This window comes from Strigops habroptila, chromosome Z (genome assembly GCF_004027225.2).
Source record: "Strigops habroptila isolate Jane chromosome Z, bStrHab1.2.pri, whole genome shotgun sequence".
In the NCBI taxonomy this organism is placed as follows: Eukaryota; Metazoa; Chordata; class Aves; order Psittaciformes; family Psittacidae; genus Strigops; species Strigops habroptila.
The window spans coordinates 50,064,228-50,082,724 of record NC_044302.2 but is presented as its reverse complement, the minus strand read 5'-3'; the positions used below and the strand labels follow the sequence as shown (position 1 = coordinate 50,082,724).

At 37.8% G+C, this 18,497-nt stretch overlaps 1 protein-coding gene across 7 annotated transcripts in view; it reads left to right on the top strand.

Annotated features, from left to right (window-relative positions):
- The window catches only part of GAK (cyclin G associated kinase), a 74,238-nt gene that overhangs the window by 39,334 nt on the left and 16,407 nt on the right, over positions 1–18,497 (top strand). For 5 of the 7 annotated variants that reach the window (XR_003989327.1, XM_030471343.1, XM_030471345.1 and 2 more), the window contains 9 exons: positions 1,805–1,927; positions 4,335–4,468; positions 5,692–5,886; positions 6,917–7,034; positions 9,521–9,600; positions 9,931–10,124; positions 11,993–12,142; positions 12,929–13,402; positions 15,373–15,543. Coding sequence is in view for 6 of the 7 variants with exons in the window: in XM_030471343.1 (XP_030327203.1) it covers positions 1,805–1,927; positions 4,335–4,468; positions 5,692–5,886; positions 6,917–7,034; positions 9,521–9,600; positions 9,931–10,124; positions 11,993–12,142; positions 12,929–13,402; positions 15,373–15,543 (1,639 nt within the window). In the remaining variant the exon portion in view is untranslated. The remainder of the gene's footprint in view (positions 1–1,804; positions 1,928–4,334; positions 4,469–5,691; positions 5,887–6,916; positions 7,035–9,520; positions 9,601–9,930; positions 10,125–11,992; positions 12,143–12,928; positions 13,403–15,372; positions 15,544–18,497) is intronic. The other 2 variants (XM_030471344.1, XM_030471342.1) reach the window with 1 other exon arrangement.

The window sequence follows — 18,497 nt, the reverse complement described above, 5'->3', positions numbered from 1 at the left end:
ATATGAGCACAGCTAAATCTACCAGTGATCTGGAACTGTTCTGGTCTATATTTATCTTTGTCATTTGTTTTGTCTTATGATCTTTGTTTTGCTGGGAAGTAATCGTAGTTCATAACTTGTCAAAACATTGTAGGTTCCTGTCCACTTTATTGGCTAGGAGTAGTTAGGGAATTTCTACAAAACTTTTTTTTTTTTTTCTAAACAGAAGACAAAGGCAGCTATTTTATTTGGAAAACAGTCTTTAAATATATTGGAGAAATTTTCCCTATCCATCTTTTAAATCCAGATGCACAGTGAACAATACTGACTGACTTAACTTCATTATCAGTGCTGGGTGACAGCAGCCGTGCAGGAAGCTAAGGAATCATAGAATCGTAGAATAGTTAGGGTTGGAAAGGACCTTAAGATCAGCTTAGTTTTTCTTTAGTGCCTGCAAAAGATTATTATGGCAAGCCTTAAACTTGATCAGAGGAGACCAGCTTCTGAACTTCGTAACTCTGATACTTTTTTTTTTTAGGAGGTATTTATGAAATCATATTTTCTTGCTGTATATTATCTGTATGGAACATTTACAGATTTCTTTGGCCTAAGCTAATAATAGTTGTGAAGTTTTCTCTGCTAGTTTTGAGCCCTACTTGGAACAGGTTGCTCAGAGAGGTAATGTTGTATGGTACACATCTTTTAACAAAATTAACATTTGAGCAGAAGGTAAAGGGTAAATCAGAAAAGTCAGTTCTATTTGCTTTTTTGGAGACACCTGCTTTTCTAGACTGTTTTCTGGGTTGTAGCTGCGATGCTGCAATATGATTTTCACTGCTATTGTAATATTTGAGATGTACTGAAGCCCACATTGAATCCTGTGGGAATATGAGGATCTCGTTGCCTTAGCTTTTATTTATTCAGTGGTGACTTTGCATAAGCTTTCACTAACAAAAGAATGTTCGACTTAAACCTCTTGCTAAGTAACACGTTCTGAAACTGCCCTCTTTTTTGAATTAAAATACCGGAATACAGTGAAAAACTGTAGGGGACTTTGCATGTCAGACTCTTTCTTTTAGCCTTTTTTTGTTTCAGCCTTTTTTGTAGCTTGAGCTGCAGTTAATTAGTTCAGATAATTAATCTCATAGTAACCCTTGAACTCTTTTATCTGGGTAAAAAACCAAGTTGCTGATAGCAAAACTTGGTCTTCCACATTCGGCAATTGTGGTCCTGGCAAAAAAAAAAAAAAAAAAAAAAAAAAAGCTTGCTTGGTAAGTTGTTGCTTTGCTTCTGGCAGAATGTGTACTATTTAGATGCTCTTTAGGTGTTGCAAGTGCTCAAGAATCAGGTTTTGTGTGCTGTGTTTTTACTGGACTATGATTTTAAGAATATAGACTCTCAGCAGTAAAGATGATTATTTGATAGTGTTTTGTAGCACTAATTGCAGAAGGAGTATTACTTAACTGTTGAGGCCGTTTGAATAAAGGACAAATGTAAAGGCAAACTAAGTCTTTCTGGGTTTGGATTTTTGCTTAAGAGTATGTGCACACATCATGTTGAAAGGTCTTTTACTTAACTATCTGAAATTTTCTTAGAGCAAGAAATAATCTGAGTTCTTAATACTTCCAGTGCAGGAGACTATAGACAGGACTGGACTTATATTGCACTTCATCCATTAAAGTGAGACTACTTTTCTTAAGAGTCTTGCTAAATTTCTACCTGAAGGTGGCATTAATTGTAGAATTGCCTCTTACACACACAGCTTATGCTATGTAAATGTTTGTGACTGATCTCATCTCTTACCTCTGTTTCTCTCTTCCTGCAGGTTTCTGAATGTGGCTGGCCAGCAAGACGAGCACCAAATCTTCAGAATCTCTATAGCATATGCAAGAACATGCATTTATGGCTGAAACAAGACCAGAAAAATGTTTGCATTGTGCACTGCCTTGTAAGAAATTCATTTAAGTCTGAAATGCTTTGCTCAATACTTGAAATCTTGAATAAGGATGCTAATATCTACTCAGTTTGTGAGTTTTATTGGCTATCTTTTCTGTGAGGCCTGGATGTGATTCCATCCTACTGTGTTTTTAGGAAAGCTATTTGCATAACTTTTCTCCTTAGGCAAACGAGAAAATACATGCTTACTTGCATGTAGCATCGAAGGCAGTATATAGGTGGGATTAAGGCAAAGTAGCCTTTGGGAGAAAGAATCAGCTCTACTATTCAGTGTTTGTTCTGTTTTTTTGTTCATGTTTTACAAATGACAGCTGGATGTACACTGCATTTTGAACTACTGTCAATTCAGAACCAGGTAGAGCTTCCTGGTCTTTTAACCATTCCTTTAGAGGTTTGTAGTAACACAGTGAGTTTAAATATTTCATTGTAATTTGAGAGATCCAGTTGAGAACAAGCAGTTGAAAACAACTTTAAATGGCAGCTCCCTGCTTCAGCTACAGTTAAGTCTTTCTGGAGTGGCAATGATTGGGATCTAGTTTTAACTGGCATTGTGTTCTGTTGATACCACAAGACTGTAGCACATATGGCAGAGACTGGAGTAACTCCTGGACATCTGCAGTAACACTTAGCTCTATGTAATTATTTGGGGCCATGCAGTGGTGGTCATCCTTGAAAACTTGCACACCTTTAAGAAGGTGTGAGTACGAGATTGTCTTGGTGGAAGTTAATGGCCAAGACTTGCAACTGGGTATGCTGCAGCTCTTTAAGTGTGCTTCAGATAACTGTTTGACCCATGTTTAAATGAACTAAGTTAAGATAATTATACACACGCTATGAAAGGTTATACTTTATTTTTTAAGGGTTATTCCTTTTCAAAATAGTTTGGACACAAAACTCCTCCAGCTTTTTGAGGCTTGGGACAAAACTTGTGCTCAAAATCCAGATTTTTCTAATAATTGTTTTTTTTTTTTTTTTTTATTGCTGCCTTAAGGACTGTTCATGCCTGAGGATTGTTTGATTTTGTAGCCAATACCCATCATCCTTGTAAAAACATATGGGGAAAAATTTACATTCTTACTGTCATATCTCTGGGAGTATCTCTTTTGCTCCCATTCTGCATCTTATCAAGCTTCTTTCTGAAGTGCAAGGTTCTGTCATTGGTTTTGTTTGATATGAGTGAGATATTCTTTATTTTGAATGCTGCATTTCTGGTTGTAAAGTAGTCTTTTAAGTCTTGTAAAGTTATTGTCTGACTTAATGTCATAGTTGCAAAGGGTTTGCTGTGACTTGCTTGCTGAACTCTTTGTACAATGATTTCTCTTCCCTCCCTGTGATGCTTTAATTTGGAAGTGGCTTTGTAATGCAAGTGTACGTAGGTCACTGCTCATTATGCTGATCAGTTGTTATATTTAATATTTTTTCATAAGTGTAGGCATCTCAGTGTGGGGACAATATTTTTGTTCCCTCTGTGTGACATTTAACTGAAAAGGAGGTTCCAGCTCATAGAATCATAAACTAGTTTAGTGACTTCTGGAAATCATTGAGCTTGCTAGTTATACCAGCAGTAATCATACCGATTTGCTGAAGTGCTTTTTAAAGATCTAGCTGGAAGACCTTCTTTTCATTGATCTAAGTAATGGTTAAAATAGAAGCGTAGCTTTTAAAGAAACATAATAAAACTAGTTGAGGAAAAACATTTCTTCTCTCCCACTTCCACACTTAAATGACAAATGATTTACAAAAAAATCTGTTCCATACCACTAGCAAAAACCCCTTGAGAGGTCCTGTTTTGTCAGCCTTTACCTTTCCTGAATCTTCAGTCTCTTATATAATGTAGGGATATTCTCAGATATATGTAGCCGTGGTCCTTGCAGAAAGAAGTTCAGTGTTCTAGTTTCCTGCACTTAGTCTGTGGCAAGCTATTAATGTCAGGCAGTTACAGTCAGAAGACTGAAGAGTTTAGCGTGGCTTAGTTCTTCTGAAGCTTAGGACTTCTTTTGTAGCAGAAGTCCGTGGTTATTAGCTAAAAACAGCACTGAACTGGGGTTTCAGATAGCAGCCAGGAAACAAACTTAAAGATGTGTATTAGTGATAGTAACATAAAGATAAAAACAGTTTTAAGCTAAAGCAATTATTCACATTTGAGCAAGCTGATATGTAGTATCTTTCGTATGGTGTGTAAATCAAATAAAACTTTTCATGTTCAAATACAGTCTGAAAATCTAATGATCACACTAGACCTTGGACTTCATTACACACTAGACCTTCGACCTCATTAAATAAGGAGATAGCATGTTCTTCATCAACTTCTGTAATGCTTTTTTCCCTAGGTTTAATAAGAGTTACAACTCTCTTTTTTTTTTTTTTTTTTTTTTTTTTTTTTTTTTTTTTTTTGGTAGGATGGAAGAGCAGCATCTGCTGTGGTGGTTTGTTCTTTTCTGTGCTTCTGTCGTCTCTTCTCTACTGCTGAAGCTGCAGTTTATATGTTCAGTATGAAGCGCTGTCCTCCTGGCATTTGGCCTTCTCATAAGAGGTATGGTATTAGTCTGTGGGATACTATTGAAGCCAGTAGTTACACAGTTGTGAAAATGCTACTATTTTTACAGGATGCTTTTTAGGAAGATACATTATTTCAATAGCGTCTGTGTTTGAATAGCAAAGTACTTGGAAAAATGGATGTATCAAGAGTAGAGAAAGTAGTTCTGAATTTGTGAGCCCTTAAGTTACCCATTATGTTCTTATCAAAAATGAGCCAAGTATAGCCTGTAGTGAAGAAATGTTAGGAATGAAAACAAGGGTATGTCATACTTTTGAATGATCTCATCTTACACATGTGGAAGAGGATTTTGTTATTTATTCCATGTTTACTAGACTTACAGTAGGTTTTACTGTGTCAGAACATTGCAAGTTTTGTGAAAAGACCAAGAATGATTTCTGTCAATCTTTTCTGCTTAGGTAAGAATGCCTCCTGCTTTTTAAAGGAGTGCATGCAGAAGGGACTTTTGTATACTTTGACAAATGCTTTAATCTGATTCTATGATTTAATTTGATAGATCTTATAACAATAAAGTCTCAGTAGCAACTCTGGTTGTAAGGGTGTCTACTAAATAAAGGATTACATTTAGAAAAATAAGTTATAGATGACATTATGCTGTTGTACAGATTTACTTTGAGTATATTTAGCGGGTCCTCTGCAAGATAACTTATATTAATGAAGATGAACTTAAAACCTGTAGGAAGCTTTGACTTACTAACTTCAGAACTGTGCAACTTTGATCTCGTGTAAGATAAAGAATAAATACTTTCCCTAGCTCAGTGTTTTAAGGCCTTTGGAAAGAGTGGCGAGTTTGTTTCACAGGTGAATATATGTCAACCTACAGACCTAAGGCAGTATCTGTAGTTGTCTGGAAGGTGAGACATACATGCAGATGAGTTCATATGGGGTGCTGTGTTCAATTTTCTGGGCAGTATATTTCTGTTATGATGCAGGCTTTTGTGCAGAAACTGTTTCTGTTCTTAAATTGACGCTGGCTAGGGATCATAAATATTTCTTCATGTTTCTATTTAACTTTCTTTCTGTGAAATTCTATAAAATTTGAAAATCCATTTGCTGGAAGTGCTGTTAAGTGTTCCCAGTGTTTTATTGTTATCTGTCAGTGCTCAGTGGCTAGATATGAATGGAAGTAACTTAACTATGAATTCACCCATTTTAGAATTTGGTTCTCTGATTAAATTAGTACCTTTTGGTTTTGGCAGATACATCGAATACATGTGTGATATGATGGCTGAAGAGCCCATTATTCCTCACAGCAAGCCCATCATTGTCAGATCAATCATCATGACTCCTGTTCCTCTTTTCAGTAAGCAGCGTAATGGTTGCAGGCCTTTTTGTGAAGTTTATGTGGGTGATGAGAGAGTAACCACTACCTCCCAGGAATATGACAAAATGAAGTAAGTACTGGTTATAATTTGTTCTGAAACAGCATGTTCTATTTTTCTAGACTAACTTAAGTATGAAGTCCTTACTGTGAGGACAAAGCATGATTTCGGGTGTGCCAGTTGAGCAGAAAGCTTCTTTAATGTATGGAAGAACAGCTCCTCTGACCTCTTTAGCTGATACTGAAAGGTAAATCATGGAGAAGAGACAATGTGGTTATAATAGGAGCTTGGACTTTTTCCTGCAGAAAGTGCAGGGATGGATGCCACCTAGATGACAGTGGGTGGCACAGTGGGCACTGGAAGGCAGAGGTGAGCAAGACCTATCCTCTTACTCCACATGGTATAATCTAGGAAGATGGATCCCTGGTGTCCATGTACTGAACAAACACCATGCCTCAGTCATGGAAACAGTAAGGATCCTCCAGGCATGGTAGCTGTAAGGGGTGTGCTCATTAGTCTCTGTGCAGCTCTGGAGTCTGCTACTGTAAAAGAAGCCAGGAATTGCAGATGGTACTAGCAGTACTAGGTGTAGATGGTAATAAACAGACGAAAGATGAGAGAAAACCAAGGTGGTTCTAGTGTTCCTAGAAATCCAAGCCCTGTAAGGAGTTTAGTTAATTTGAAGACAGCAGAAACAGAAACAGCTGTGGGATGTTTTCCTTTTCTCTACCACTGTCCCTCAGTGGGGCTCCTAACATACGGCAGAAGTGCAGCTACAGTTTCTCTCTGCACCTTTCTTTGTAACAACTTTCTTTATACTATCCTGTCTCTTGCATTTCTGAGCAATTCTTCAGGATGTTTCTCCTGTATTTGATTTGAGAACCATGGGTTTAAATTTGTCTGTTGCTCTGCTGTAAGTAGCTGTTAATCTTGTTATTTTTGGACCATCTTTTAATCATTTAGAGCTAATTCATTCTTAATAACTGAAGCAGATTTTTATGGGTTGATATTGAGGGTCTTGGAGAAACCAAACTATACATAAGGTAATGCATACTGGTTTTCTTTTTAAATGAAATTAACTGTTGCTATGTCTTTTCTTCAGGGAGTTTAAAATTGAGGATGGGAAAGCAGTAATTCCACTAGGTATAACAGTCCAGGGAGATGTTCTCATTGTGATCTATCATGCCAGATCAACACTAGGAGGCCGACTTCAAGCCAAGGTAATGATAAATTTAACAGCCTACATGGAGGATTTGCTTTTTCTAGTTGCAGCTTTGTATCACACTTGTATTTGTGACATGGATTTATTTGCTTTTGTTTGTCCAAAGAAATATAAGGTTTTAACCTACTTGGAAAGTCAGCCTTTTCAAGCCTAATAAGTATGTCCATTCTTAGTGCTCTACACGTGGATGCTTTCATAAGCATTTCTGGGAATTACTTCAGTAGTGATAGTTATTATATTTGCATGGAAAGCCTCTAGCCATTTTTTGAGGCAGTGTTTTGTTATCTGTTAAGTTGCACAAAAAGAACTTTTTAATTCTATTCCCGTACTGCAACCAAACCAAAAATACCGCTCAATAAAGGAGTAAAATTCCAGGGACTGCCTGTAATAAATAGGTTAGAAAAATCCCTGTGTATTTATACTCTTTGTAGTCTGTGTAATCTTCGTACTCTTATTTCTAGAGCTAGGTTGAGGTTTTTTATAGCTGATTTTCTTACTGGTTTTTGTTCTCCTAGTGAGAATGCATGGAAACAAGAGTTTCCTTTTTTAATTCAACCGTGGATGCAAATGTACTGCAAGATCACAAAACTTGTTAATGAAGCCTGTCTTCAAATTTCTAAAAAAGAAGCATGCCTTTTTTTTTTTTTTTCTCCAGATGGGTAACCCAAATTAAACTTGGAGATCCATGTAAAAGATAGGAAGGGGTAGTGCAAACCTTAGGTTAACTTGGAGCGTTGTGAAAATTGATCCAGAGGTTCTTCAGACAGTTTCCGTACATACGGGGCAAACAAGCATAATCATATGTATCAGCTGTTACTGAAATGAATAGTTTTCCCTATGTTTTTTTCTACTTTGTAGGAAGGTATTTTGTTGTGTTGCAGAGGTACAAGATTTTCTTAATGTCCCCAGAATGTTAGGATGTTCTGGACAATCTGGCCCTTCAAACTGAAGGCTCAGTGACATGATTCTCTAATGTACCAAAATAACTAGTGCATTGTTCAAGGTCATCTGTGAGGAAGGCACGCAACTGGGGAAAATTCAGCCAAGGTTGGCTTACACTCCTTGTGCAACCTCAGTTTCACTTATGATAGGTTTTTCTTTGATATGGTTTCTCTGAAATTTCTTCACTGATTGGAAAAGATTAGAATTTTATCATCCATATCCTGTGACACATGGAACATCTATAGTGTTTTTGATGAGCCTGGTTTGGAGCTTTGATGGAACAACATTCAATGTGTCCTTAGTTACACATACTCCAAATTGCCCCTTGAAGCTCTCTGCAGAAATGTTATGGAGAATCAACAACCACGTGTCAATATTGCTCTTAAGTGCCTAGATCTGGGCATTGTGAATGTTGCCCACTTGCAGTTGAGAGAAGATTTAGTTAGGATTAGTCTTCTAGGAAATGTCTTGCATAGCAGGGGGTTAAGAAAACTGTTTTAATGGGGTGTTCAGGTTTTCAGTTGTATTTCAGGGTAGGGATGAATGAATCAGAAAAACTCTCTTCAGTATGTCCATGCCTCTTTTGTGTTGAATGTTGGGTTCCTCAGTACAAGACTTGAGATGTGTGCTCATGCGTGCTGGATAGAGGGGAAAGATCACCTCCCTCAATGTGCTGGCAATGCTTTGCCTGTTACTTGACTTCTGGTTATGATGTTCAATAAGTGCTCATTTACAGGGAAAACTTTCACAGTTCAGTTTTACTATATCGTATTTCCTAGACTATTATTGTATGACTTTCTTTGTAAGGATTGGCAAGACTCTTCCACATTGTTGTACTGAAGACAGGGAACAAATACATTGTGGATTTATCAGTTTGCTGTAATTTGGATTTGTGCAAGACCAGGAGCTACATGAGTCTCCTATAGTAGCATTTTCTGGACTCTTATGTGCTGATCAGGCATAAGAAAGCAGCTTTTTTTGTCAGCAGAAGAAAGAGTTGGGAAAGTTGAATGCTTATAATGAATCAGGTTGGAAAAGCCCTATAATCTGACTGGATGAATAGCTGACTTGAGAATTTGCAAAGAAGAACTCTTTGCATATCTTATTAAGTGTCCTTTTAAGTGTGCTGTGTTTAAAACTGTTCTGAATTGACTCCTTTATATATGACATATTTCTTGATTAGTATTTTTCTGGGTGTATGTTACTTAGAAAAGTAATAAAAGTCACACAGTTTCAGCATCTAAAACAGGGTCTGGAAATACTTAACAGACTTCAATAGCCTGTTTGAGGTTAGTGAGGAGATGTACATGGTTCAAGGTATTTTGCTTTCTAGTAGAAATTGATTTATCTGTGTTCTGTCTTAAACTGCATTTCAATCTCTCACGATAAAGTGTACATGGAATTAAACAGAGATAGCAGCAAAACAAACACTTTAAAATACTTGAATTCTGAAAGTATTTTACGTTATATTAAAGGCACAACACTGTGTGTACTGTTCATGTGTATTTAATACAGTTTCCCTCTATTTCTTGTTTTCAACAGATGGCTTCAATGAAGATGTTTCAGATTCAGTTCCACACAGGTTTTGTGCCCCGAAATGCCACCACAGTGAAATTTGCCAAGTATGTTTTTGCTTACATGTTTTTGTAGGAGACTGGAAGAAGTTTTAGTTAACTGTTTAACCTGCCAAGCCAACATATGGCAGGGTGGAAATATAGTCAGTGTAGAAAGTAATGACTTTGACTGCAGTAAGATTCTTTTGTTTTCTTACCCCAAGGAAACTGAAGGTTTGTTCATGTACCAAAATACCACCCATTTAAACTGTATGGGAAAAGTGAACAAATACAGCATGTTTTAAGCCTTACACTAATTTTTTTGAAGTTTTGTCTTGGACTTCAGTGCGTTCAAGTTAGCTGTCAGTATCAACCATCTGCTTGTATGCATCTCTGCAGGTATGATCTGGATGCCTGTGACATACAAGAAAAGTACCCTGATTTGTTTCAAGTCAATCTGGAAGTAGAGGTAGAGCCCAGAGACAGACCTAGCTGTGAACAGCCACCGTGGGATAACATGAATATAAAGGGACTGAATCCCAAGATCCTTTTCTCTACCCGAGAGGAACAACAAGAGATTTTATCCAAATTCGGTAATGAATCTCTTGGAAAACTAGAGAATATGACAAAGATTCTAATGTACTTGGTGTTGAAGGGTTTTGTTTCATTTCTGATGTTCCTCTAAGTGAAAGAATTCTAAAAGGTGGTTTTTTTTGTAAATATCAGTTAAGAATTTGCATTGTATAAAAAAGTGTGAATTATCTTTCAATAATGGATTATCATTATCTTTGTCTTTCCACCACTGTCATTACATTTGCTGACTTTAAAGCTATGAATATGCTACTTGCAGGGATTGTAGCAAATAAAATTGTGACAGCCAGGTTTTGTAGGCAACATCTTGAAAGAACTATATTTAGCTAAACTGACACCATTATCATTTCACTTAAAAGCATCTGAGCATTCCTCACAAATGGTCTTAACTAAAAATGATTTTATCGAGGTCTTTATGTACAGCCAAGTAATGCTGTAATTCAATTTCTAAACTTCTAATGTGGTCTAGCAGATGTTTAATTTTTTTTTTTTAATACTACATATTCTGTAATTCATTTGTAGATGCCTTCATTAATTCCAGTTAATACTGTTCAGTATCTTTCTTCTGCTCCTGGTATCCGTAATTAGCTTTGACATTTTCATTAAGGCCCTTAAGCCTTCTCTTTGCTTCTGGAATAAAAAGCATGATGGAGATTACTGTAGTGGTTTTAGTAAACCATACATGAGCTCTTACTTTCTGCCCCTTAATATGGTGCATCTTAATTACATTTCTTTTGCTACAAGGTGGTTGCTGCTGTCTTACATGCTTTTTTAGAATCATATGTTTGGTTCATATTATGATTTAGGTAATTTTCGATTTAACTTAGTTTATAGAGATTTAAAAAAATTTCCGAACACAACTCTTATCTCACTGAAGTTAAGATGTTTCACTGATAACGCAGATTTGTAAAAATGAGTCTTATTTTTAAAGTCACTTTCATTTTCTGATTTATAAGTGAAATGTAAGAGTTTCAAATTCACTGAAAATACTTCTTAAAACTGGTGGGAAGGGAATAGGACAAGAACAAATGCTGTGAACTGGTTTTATGAAACTTGCCTTATTAAAATTGAATTTGCACTATTTCATTAATCATGATCATTCATACCTATTTTGAGGCAGGCTATTTTTTTCAGCATCTCTGTAAGCTACAGCTGAGTATGTGGTAGGAGAGTGAAAAAGTACTCTTAACAGTTTGATTTTTAGATTCAGACAAATAGCTTTCTCCCAGGCATTCATTCCATTCTTTTCAAAGAGTGGATGTACACTTATTAATTTAGGAAGTCTTCTTACTTGCCTTGAGGAAACCTCTGTTTTGAGCGGTGATACAGCAGTAGGTAACTCAACACAACTCAGTCTTATGCAAGAGTCACTTAATATCTCAGTAAAAATAAGAAATGTAAGGAGTAGTTAATCGCAGCACATGGTGTATTACTTAATTCTTTTGAGATGTTTAACAACTCCGTGTTCTTCTCTGGCTTTATACTCTGGGCTCTCCCTAGAGCTGCATTTGCTCTTTTCTGATACTCTGTTCCTTATTGCAGACGTTGTTCATACATAGCTCTGGCATATTTGAGGGGATGGTTGGTAAAAGTGAGGTGTTAATTTCATTTCCCTGCAAATGTAAATAAAATATTTCAGTGTTTTGCTGTGAGTCTGATTTAATTAAATGTTGTAGTTTTACCAGCTTTTGAAGTTGAAACAAAGTTAATAATGCTAATTTCAGATGGGGGCTGGGAGCATGACTTTGGCTTTGGAGAGCAATAGATACTTTGAGACAGTTGTCTTGCTATAGCCTAGCCAACTGCTAGGACCAGGATTGAGATTTAGAAGTTTGTCTCTAAGGGTTTTGGCTTAAAATCTGTGTTACAGGGAAACCGGAGCTGCCTAGGCAACCAGGTTCTACTGCACAGTATGAAGCAGAAGCATCCCAGTCTTCAGAAGGTGCACCTACTGATACAGAGTCCCCACACAGCAGTAGTACTGATGCAAATAACTTCTTTCATTCTCTGGACTGGAAAGGTACATGTTTTCCTCTAAAGTAACTATCTATTGTATGTTTGTTGTGTTGTACACCTTCCAATGAGTGCTTAAGCCTTCTTATGCAGCAAAAGTCGCTATTGCAGCAGAACATGAGAAAAAGCTATTTAAAGAGTGAGCTCTGCAGGTTCCCAGGTGGCCATTCCTCTTCATTTGGATAAACACCAAGTAATGGTTTTTGGTGTTCTGTGTAACGTAAATGCTGAGCCGAATTTTTCTTCTTCTGCAAAAATCTTAACCTTAAAGGTCTGCTAGGAAGCCTTTGCATTCCCACAGCCCCACTTAGGATGGCTAAGGAACAGGAAAAGTAGACTAGCCAGTGGGCTCTGTGTCAGCGTGTATGGACTGAGAAAACTTAACTTTATAGTGTGTGTGTAAGTCCCCCTTCTGGGTTCTGCTTTGATGGCAAAAACGTCAGTAACTGCTTATGCTGTCATTGAATGCTATCACTGAGTAAAGCAGCAGTTACTGAGTAATCTTCTAAGCCATAATTGGTATGGTGTTCTGAGATGAATGACCAAGTCAGTCTCATTTTGAAAAAATCCTCAATACCTGCCCTTGCAGAGTAGCAAATATGGTAGTGAGCTGCCTCTTTGCCTGCCCTGTGCAAACAGGTGGTAGGCATCAGTTAATTCTTTTGTTATCAATTCTTTGTGAGCTTTGATTAATTAAGGATTGACCTCATATGATCTTACCATTTAAGTCTGTCTTATTCTAGTTGGCAGAAGAATCCTGGTAATCTAAAGATGTTATTTCTTTTTATTCAAGAAGGGAAAAGTCCAGAAAGTGGAATAGAGGACAGTTCATCTAAAAACGGTCGTGTTCCACTGTCTGATGATAGGGAGGAAAGTGAGCCTTCAGATGAGGAATTCCCTGCATTTCCAAGTGAAGAAAGTGCAGTAAGCGTTGATGAAAAAGACTCTGTTACTCCAGAAGGAGAGTTGCTTTTTGAAGCCAATTTTGAAGCTCCATCTGCACCATTACAAAAAACTCTTCCTGAAGAAAATGTAGACTTACTGGGACTAGACTCTGATATTTCACTAGAACAGAAACAACCTGTCTCAGAAACAAATTCTTCATCAAGTAGTGCGGACTTATTGAACAATCTGTTTGTGGGTAACGCATCACAGATTTCAGAAAAGCCCACTGGAGATCTTCTTGGACAAGGAACAGATTTCTTTTTCAGCAGTCAGTGTCCAGCTGCTACTCAGGGTACATCTTCAGCAGCAGCCATGTCTTCAGGTATGTAAATTTAACATCAGTACTCTGGCTGGCCAACAGGTGAAAACTGCTGCTTGCATTGTGCTACGAAAATGAGTAACATGTTTTGATCAGTACAGTGAAGACATATTGGTCTGTCGCAAGAATCTGCATAGAATAGATGCTTTTACTGCATGAAGGAGAGAAATATTTGTTATGCTGCCAATATCCTATTAGCTTTAAACCATGTAAACAGAAAAGAGTCAAATTTTAAATTTAAAGGAGATTCAGTATTCTTAAAAAATTTCCTTACAAACATCACATGCCAGATCCTCTTCTAAATCCATGAGGAAATAACTTCTCTTGCTAAGGCATATAATTCTAATGAATTACTGCTTTCTTGCACTTTATGTAAGCAATAGCATTAGGTGTGGTACAGAGCTGTGCTGCTTAGGTCAAATGTCTGTGTGGGATTTTGGAGTGTTAATCATTTAAGACTGCTAGGGAGCTGGAAATCGTGTAGATTACTTGTTCAGACCAGTAGCATACTGCTAGAAAGTGTTTTCTTGCTGTTGTTGGCAGGTCTGTACCCTTAAAGAGAATGTTACACACTGCTAGGTATTTGGTATTTAAAACAAGGTGTTTGAGTTTAGAGGTTCTGTTCCTCTTACCAATGGATAGTTGGGTCATTGTCACATGACCAAACTTTTAGGAGTAGCAATTCTCTGCCTGCGTTTAACAGATTTTGGAGGATATTAGTCAAAGAATCTGGGAAACTTACAAGATTTAGCTTATTTGCACAAAGGTAATTAAATACTTCATTTGGTCTAAAAACTTTAACCTACATACAGCTGAAGATTATTTTTGTAGAGAATTCAGGTTATTTCAAATATTACTTTCTTTTGAAGCAGTTCAGTATTGATTTTTGTCACTGTGATCAGTGTGAAATCAATTTACCTGGGGTTTTTTTTTTTTTTTTTTTTACATAAGCAAAACTCTGTAAGAGAAACCGTATGGCTTTTTTTTTCTTTATGCCTTTCTCCATGAAACACCTGGACAGTAGTTATGTATGTATCTAACTGCTTTTGAGTTGCATAACAAATACAGAAGGTAAGAATATTTGGCCACTGGTATTTCTGTTTTCATATCAAACTTGTACTTGAGGTTTTGTGTACACACAATGCTGTGGTGCTCGACGACAATTCAGGATTTGGTTTTTGAAGTCATACTGAGTCTTGGACAATGTGGTCATCACCCGTGGATATGCTAAGGCACTGTGGCAGGATTATTCCTTCTCTTCAGCTTCTGAGTGCATCTGGCAGGAGTCCCTGGGCTCTTCAGGATTTTGACCCTAGGGGGCAGCAGAAACGGGAGGATCACAAGCCGTAATTCCAGCTAACTGTCACATGTTACCCCATACTATAAATACACTTCCAATTACTTTTTTCTTCGCTGTGATCACTAGAGACCTGTTGAAAGCCTTGCTTCTGTTGGTTTTCAGTCTTGTGTTGACGCGCTTTCTGCCACAGAGTCACCAATGCCTTCGAGTCAAAGTGGTAGTATGAATGTTTTGCTTGATATACTTTTTAGTAGTTTAGTAGTCTGTTTTATTTAAATTTTTCAGAGATTTGACATCATAGAGCATTTAACAAATGTAATTCTTTTATGCAGTTGATCACTCAAATTTAAGGTGTCTTACATGGATGAAATTAACAATGTTATTCAATATATGCAGTCTTGTTAAGGATTTGTGTTTGAAGACATATCTGTTTATATTGTATATGGCTGAAATACTTGTTGTACCAACATGAAAATACAGATATCTGAAGGAAAGGGACAGGTGATGACTCTGCCATGAAAAATTCTCAGAAGGCTGCTGCAGTTATCAGCATGAGCTCTGATTTTTGTCTGTGCCCCCGGAGGACTAAGGCTTTATCAACTTTGCTTATTCTAAAATTTGCCCTTTTTTTTTTTTTTTTTTTTTTTCCCTCCCCCGCTTCTTATTTTTTTAGCTGATCCTTTTGACCCATTCACAATGTCATCAACTTCAGACAATCAAGCCTTGTCTGGTCCAGACCTCTTTGGGGACTTCCTTAATCCAACTTCAACATCTACATCTAGTACAGTTCCTTCTGCACACAGTTCACTTCCACCTTCTTCCAGCTCAGATTTCTTGAATTTAGGTAAGTGTGCCTCTGGTGTTCTGTTTCTCAACAGTTTCTGCTGCTCTGTGCGTTTGTCTGCCAGCTTAGTCAAGGTGGATTAGTGCCTTAATAGATCCACTTGTTGTGACTGCTGTTTTAATTAGCTCCATGTTCTGGGAATGTGGATACGAATGCACCCAGTAACATGTCCTGTATAATGTCATGCTAACATTTATGATGAGAGGATTTCTAGCATTGCTAACCTTCTGTTAGGAGCTGTTGTTTCCTCTGAGAGCTCTTAACAGCTGAGGGTATACAAACGCCTGCAAACTTACTTTTTAGATAGCAGATTGCTAGTTTGATTGTATTCAGATTTTAAAGATTTTTCTAGAAGCCTTGGAAAAGAAATGAGCAAGTCAAGTTGTAATATAGCCAGTTCTTAAAATGCAAGCTGAGGCTAGCTTGGACCTTCTTGACCTGAATGCAGTCTGGTAATATACTTATGGAGTACATTATGTAATACTTTAATCTTGTTTCACTTAATTTCTCTTATGTGTTCTTGGTGAAGCCTTTTCCTCATGCATTTATTTTAAAATCTATTAATCTTTAAACAAAAAGCTTTGGTATATTTGGCCTTCCCATATCTCTATACTAAGCACATTATTTCCAAAGTGTTACTAAATAGAGCTGCTAAGCATGCTCATTCTTCAAAAAGAAACCTTGCAAAAATGGTGGAGTGGTAGAGCCAGAAATGATGCTTTTTGAATGTGCCTTTCAAAAAAAAGCATGGGTCTTCCCCATAGGGATGGGAGTTGTGGTCAGTCTGTAACAGCTCTTCTCTGCTCCTCTTTCATGCTCACACTGTTCCCTTGCTCCTGTGTAGGCTCTTCCCATGGGATAGTCTTTCAATATGGGTCTCTAGAATACAGTCCTTCAGGAACAGACTGCTCCAGCGTGGGCCCTTGAGGGGCTGAAGCTCCTATCAGGAGCCTGCTGCTGCATGGGCAGTTCTCAATGGGCTCAGCTTCATCTAGGCCATGCCCACCTGTATGGAGTCCCCCATAGGCTGCTGTGTGTATATTTGCTCCACTGGTCTTCACCATGGGCTGCAGGGGAATCTCTACTCTGGCACCCAGAGCTTCTCCTGCTCCACTAACCTTCGGGTCTGCAGGGTTGTTTCTCATCCTTTTCTCACTCCTGTCACAGCTGCTGTGCAGCATTTTTTTATCATTTCTAAATGTGTTTTCCCAGAGGTGCCCCTGTCTTGGCTGAGGGGCTCAGCTGTGTCCTGCAGTGGATCTGCTGGAGCTGGCTATGTCCAGCACAGAGTAGTCCAGGCCTCTCATTAGAGGCCACCTCTACAGACCCCCACATATAAATTGGAGGTAGTTAGGAATGGTGGTATTGCATTCCTTGCCCTGAATCCAAGAGTGTCTTCCCAGAGCTTATTGTGTGTGATTTTGAGTTGCCCCTCCTTGTTGGACAGTTGGTCTACTTGACCCTCTGGGGTGATGCAGGCTGAGTGTTAGCTACCGAGAAACTGGATTTAAAGAAAGATGCAGTATTTGCCTGGCTGGGATGAGGGCTTCCTCCTCAAGAAATGCAAGGTTAACTAGCTGATTGCCTGCTTTATAATGTATTTAAGCTATTATATTCCAGGCTGATTCTGCTGAGAAACCCACTTGCTGCTTCCTTTGCAACAATTTTGTTCTATCCTATAAATAGTAACAGCTGTATTTTTTTAGTTGTGTACTTGTATAGTTGCCAGTTTTATGCAACTTTTAGTTAGGACACTGTTGTCACTGCCTGAGGTTACCAAACAGGTAATGATTTTTTTCTGTTCATTAGAGGATTTGATCAGTATTGATCTGTGGAGCATCATCTCAGCCAAAATCTGTCCCACTCCAGAGATGGGGACCTCTGGAGATTATCTAGTTGGCCTACTCAAAGCAGGGTCAAGTAGAGGAGGCCACTAAGGACCATGTCCTTGCCAGTTTCCATTATTTCTGAGGATGCAAACTCTACAACCTGTATGGGGTACCTGCACCGGTGTTTGACTACTTACAGAAGAAACTTTCAGTTTGTGCCTGTTGCCTCTTGCCCTTCCACTGGGCAGCACTGGGAAGAATCTGGCTCAGTCTTTATTTCTTCCTGTTAAGTACTTATGGGCATTGATAAGATTGCCCACCCTCAGTCCTTCTCTTCTCCAGGTTAAACAATACCAGCACCCTTAGCCTATCCTCATACCAGAGGTGCTTCAATCCCTACATCAGAGAACCTTTTTATGTACTAAATTTAAATTGGAAAAAGACATAAATGTGAATGTCCGCTCTCTAAATGTGTATCTGCAACCTCAAGGAAACCACTGTCAATCTTCAGCCGTGAATCTACTGCTGGAGCAGTAATAAAGGTCTAGAATCAAATTTTAGTGATAAGTTTTCTTCAGCAGTAAACAGTAGCTAAGCATCTATATATACTAGGAGAAAAGCTGTTTCAATGAACACAAGTTCAAGAATTAGAATTCGAGGGTTGTAATTCTCAATGTGGCTTGAAATTTAAAAGTATGGGAGTTTTGAAATGTAATTTCAATTTGTAGCAAAGATAGATCTTAAAGAATATCCAGTCTGTTAAGGAATTCTATCTTCTAATAGGAAAATGTTGAGCAGTTGCTGCTAAATGGCAGTGTGTTAACAAGGGAATTTAATTTTCTGTGAAAAGGTGTAATAATTTGTCAGAGAAGCTATTAGGTGGAATGACTGTTCACTTCAGAATTGGTAACCTGCTCTTAAGTGGCCACACTTGCAAAAGCAAGCTGTTACCAGAAGCTGGAGGAGTGTCCATTTTTCTTTAATAGGTATCTGTTCAGTGAGCATTTTGAGAATCATTTGGATATGCAACTAGCAGGTCATCTCTAACACAAGTTGAGTCAGGCATGTATTTCCCTGTATCAGAATGATCTGATCAAAAGATAGCAGGGGATGTGGAAGGTAATA